General features: G+C 63.4%; 1 protein-coding gene across 1 annotated transcript; it reads right to left on the bottom strand.

Annotated features, from left to right (window-relative positions):
- Positions 1-2,326: 2,326 nt before the first annotated feature.
- SSTR3 (somatostatin receptor 3) lies at positions 2,327-3,604 on the bottom strand (the record flags this gene model as incomplete). Its single annotated transcript, XM_079775721.1, has 1 exon — positions 2,327-3,604. The coding sequence occupies one exon, from the start codon at positions 3,602-3,604 to the stop codon at positions 2,327-2,329; it is 1,278 nt and encodes a 425-aa protein (XP_079631847.1).
- Positions 3,605-3,912: the final 308 nt, after the last annotated feature.

Raw genomic sequence — 3,912 nt, 5'->3', positions numbered from 1 at the left:
GATAGAGATGGACGCCCATACACACACCCACACATGCACACCGACCTAGACACACAGCACCTGGCAAAGGAATCGACCCAGGCCATGGCTGTTGTCATGTGTCGCCATCTTTATTGACAAGAGCTAGGGGCAGATGCAGCAAAGACTTTCTCTAAGGGGCCTCCCAGCCACCCTTGCAGAACAGGCCCCCCTGCCCCAGGAATCAGGAAGGTGGGGCGGCCTCTTCACTAGGACCCCCAGGTCCCCTAAGGGGGCGAAACACTCCTCTAGGCCCTGTCTCCCTGAGCCTCTGACCCCCAAGTCCACTTTCGTCGTGTCCTCACCCCCAAGGGCCAGATACAGAGAGGTGAAGGAGAAGGGGTCACCCTACCCCCACCCATTACAGTGTGTGTGGCAGTTTACCTGGTGTGACTTATTTCCCTCCCCAAATCCAAGGAGGCAGGCAAGCTGGGATAACCACCTCCGTTTATGGTGGGGAAACTGAGGCCCGGAGAGGTGGAGGCTGGCCAGGATCTGGAGGTGAGCTGAAGATGTGGGTCTCCCCAGTTGTGGCCCATGTGCTCTCCCTGAGGACCCCCTTCCCCCTGCAGAGTGGAGAGTTTGGGGGATTTAGCCAGAGGCACCACCCTCCCGGGGAGCCAGTCTCACTGTGGCTCTAAGGAGTCATCTCTGGGAGGGAGTCCAGGCCGGTCCAGGCCAGCCTTGGACAGGGGTCTTGCCCTGTCGTCCACCTTTGTTGTGGTGGTTAATCCTCACCCAAGGATTTCCATTGATTTTTAGAGAGAGTGGAAGGGAGGGGTGAGAGGGAGAGAGAGAGAAACGGCAACATGAGACACATTGATTAGTTGCCTCCCGCACATGCCCTGACCAGAGCCAGGATGGAGGTATGTGCCCTTGACTGGAATCGAACCCAGGACCCTTCCGCCCACGAGTTGACACTCTATCCACTGAGCCAAACCAGGGAGGGCCCTGTGGTCCCACTTTTTTGTCTTTTCTTGTCTTCCCTGGGCCTTTCCAGCCTGCGGCCCCGGGGCATTCAGAGGGCGAGAGGCCTGCTGCGGTCTGCCAGGCCCTGCTTCTCAGCACAGGCCAGGCCCAGCCCCTCCTACCGGCACTGATCGGCCCTCCAGGGGCTGGCCTGTGCCTTTCAGAGCATGTGCTCTGCCACCTGACGGCATCGTTTTCTTGGGACTGTTGGGCCCAGCAACTCAGTTTCATTGATGCAGCAACTGAGCTCAGTGCAGAGGGGCCAAGGACCGCTCCAAGGTCATGGAACAGATCTATCCTCCCCCCTCCTCCTCCTCCCCTCCTCCTCCCTCCTGTCCGCCCCCTCCTCCTCTTCTTCCTCCTCTCAGCACTCACTGTCTTTCCCTCTGCCTTTCCGTGCCGGTCTGCCTGGAGGAACTGGGATGTTCCTCCTGTGAGCTCTCAAAGACCCAGAGACACCCCACACCCCCGCTCCAGCCTCCGAACACAAAGTGAGCTGCTTTGGGGGTTTGTAGGCTGCCCTCAGCAGGGGCTGAGCTGGGCTTTGGGTGGCCTAAGCTTGTGCATTTTGGGGGCCCTCTTTCAGAAAAGCAATACAAAATACAAGTACAAAATTAGGCTCAGGGACTCAGAAGGCCCAAGCAGCAAGGGGCCGACCCTGCAGCTGGACTTAACGAGCTTCTTGGAAAATCCGCTTCTCCTCCTCCAGCCCAGGATCACAGGAGTCCCGGCCCGACCAGCTGGGCAAGAGGGCCCGGAGGTGATTGGGTTGCCCAGCAGGCGAGGCCTGCAGCCCAGAGAGAAGAGCTGGCTCAAGGCCTTGCAGCAATAGGGGAGAGCTGGTGCGGGCCTGCGCAGCCTCACACCCCGCCCCCCACGGGGCAAGATTTTCTTCTATTGGCGGGGGAGGGGGCGCTGGCCCAGCTCCCTGTGAACCTGGGCCCCAGCCCCTCTCCTATGAACCTGACTCTGAGCCCAGGAAGCCCAGGGCTTGGTTTATCCGCTGAGGACCAAGGCTCAGGCCAACCCACCAGGATGCTCTGTCTCAGACGGGGACGGCCAGTCGGCACCTGTCCCCTTCACCTGGGCCCCAGCGGTAACGTCCCTCCAGTCTTCTCATCCCGCAGAGCTTGTCTAGACCGATGGCTCCCGTCCCTGAGTCACAGAGCAGAGCACAAGGCCCAGAGAGGGGACCTGGCCTATCCGCAGTCACACAGCGAGTCTCGGCAGCAATGGGGTCTGAACAGCCCATCGCGGGCCCCAGCACCTCGGATGGCAGGTCTAGGCGCACCCACAGCCTCTGCTCTGTGCTTGGGCCACTCCGGCCCCCCCACAGGCCCTACAGACAGCTGATGTGCAGGGCGCCCGGCTTCTCCCCCGCGGAAGGCTCCTGGGGTAGGAACTGCTGCTCCTTGCCGGGCACACAGCTGGGAGGCAGCGCCTGCCTGCTGGTGCCAGGCTGTGTGATCTGGCTGACCCGGCCGTTCATCTTCTTCGCTTCCCCCTGCTTCCCTGCCCGCTTCTCCCCACCCTCCTCTCCATCCTCGTCCTCCTCGTCCTCCTCCTCCTCCTCTGTCTTCTCTGGAGGTCCGGCGGGGGGCTCCTGGCTTCGCACCCGGCGGGAAGGCCGAAGCAGGACCCGGCGGAAGCCCTGCTTGAAGCGGTAGGAGAGGAAGCCGTACAGGATGGGGTTGGCACAGCTGTTGGCATAGGGCAGCGCCACCACCAGGAAGTAGAGGCCGAAGAGGGCGGGCTCCTCGGGCAGCGGGCACACCACGTTGATGATGTTGAGCACGTAGAAGGGCATCCAGCAGAGGACGAAGAGCGCCACCACGGCCACCACCATGCGCGTGACTCTGCGCTCCGAGCGCCGCCGCCGCTGGGACGAGGGCGCCCACACGCGCCGCCCCGCCGAGCGCATCTTGACCACGATGAGCAGGTAGCAGAGGCAGATGACCAGCAGGGGCCCGAAGAAGCCCAGCGCGGCCGTGTAGATGATGAAGCCGGCGCGCCAGGCCGCCGCGGGCTCGGGCCACTGCATGTGGCAGGTGCTCATGCCGCGGGGCACGCCCGAGAACACCACCACGGGCAGCACCACCACGGCCGAGGCCACCCACACGGCCGCGCTGACGGCGCGCGCCACGGGGGCGGTGCGCCAGCGGGCCGAGCGGGTGGGGTGCACCACCGCCAGGTAGCGGTCCACGCTCATGACGGTGAGGCAGAAGATGCTGGTGAACTGGTTGATGCCGTCCACGGCCATGACCAGGCGGCACATGAGGGAGCCGAAGGGCCAGTAGGACAGGGCGTTCTGGGCAGCCAGGAAGGGCAGCCCCAGCATGAACAGCTCGTCCGCCAGCGCCAGGTTGAGGATGTAGACGTTGGTGACCGACGGGCTGGCCGCTTGCCGCAGGACCACGTAGATGACCAGGGAGTTGCCCAGCAGGCCCACCACGCACACCACCAGGTAGACCAGTGGGATGAGGACGCCCCTGACGGCCAGCCCGGCCGCGCTCGGGGCCACGGACACGTTTCCCAGGGTGGCATCCAGGAGCCAGGCCGAGGCGTTCTCAGGTTCCGAGGTTGTGGGCACCGACGAGGGATAGCCGAGGGTGTCCATGGCTGAGGGGAGGGCGGTCAGCGGTCAGCTATCGGTCTGCCTGGAGGAGGGAGGACACAGCCAGGTCACGGCGGAAGACGGCTTCCTCCCAGCTGCCCCTTTCTCCTCACACTGAACTTGTGCTCGGCCAGACTGACTTGCATCAGCTCATCACGGCACAGGCCCGCAAGGTATCCCCACTTCTCAGATGAGGAGACTGAGTCTCAGAGAGGTAGAGTGACCACCCTGGACCACCGTAGCTAAGGGGTGGTGAGGGGTGCCGGCTTGCCTGGCTCTAAAGGGCAGGGACCAATGCTGGTCTGTGTCCC

Source organism: Cnephaeus nilssonii, assembly GCF_951640355.1.
Source record: "Cnephaeus nilssonii genome assembly, chromosome: 6".
In the NCBI taxonomy this organism is placed as follows: Eukaryota; Metazoa; Chordata; class Mammalia; order Chiroptera; family Vespertilionidae; genus Cnephaeus; species Cnephaeus nilssonii.
The sequence above is the reverse complement of the archived record's forward strand: the minus strand, read 5'-3'. Positions and strand labels throughout refer to the sequence as shown.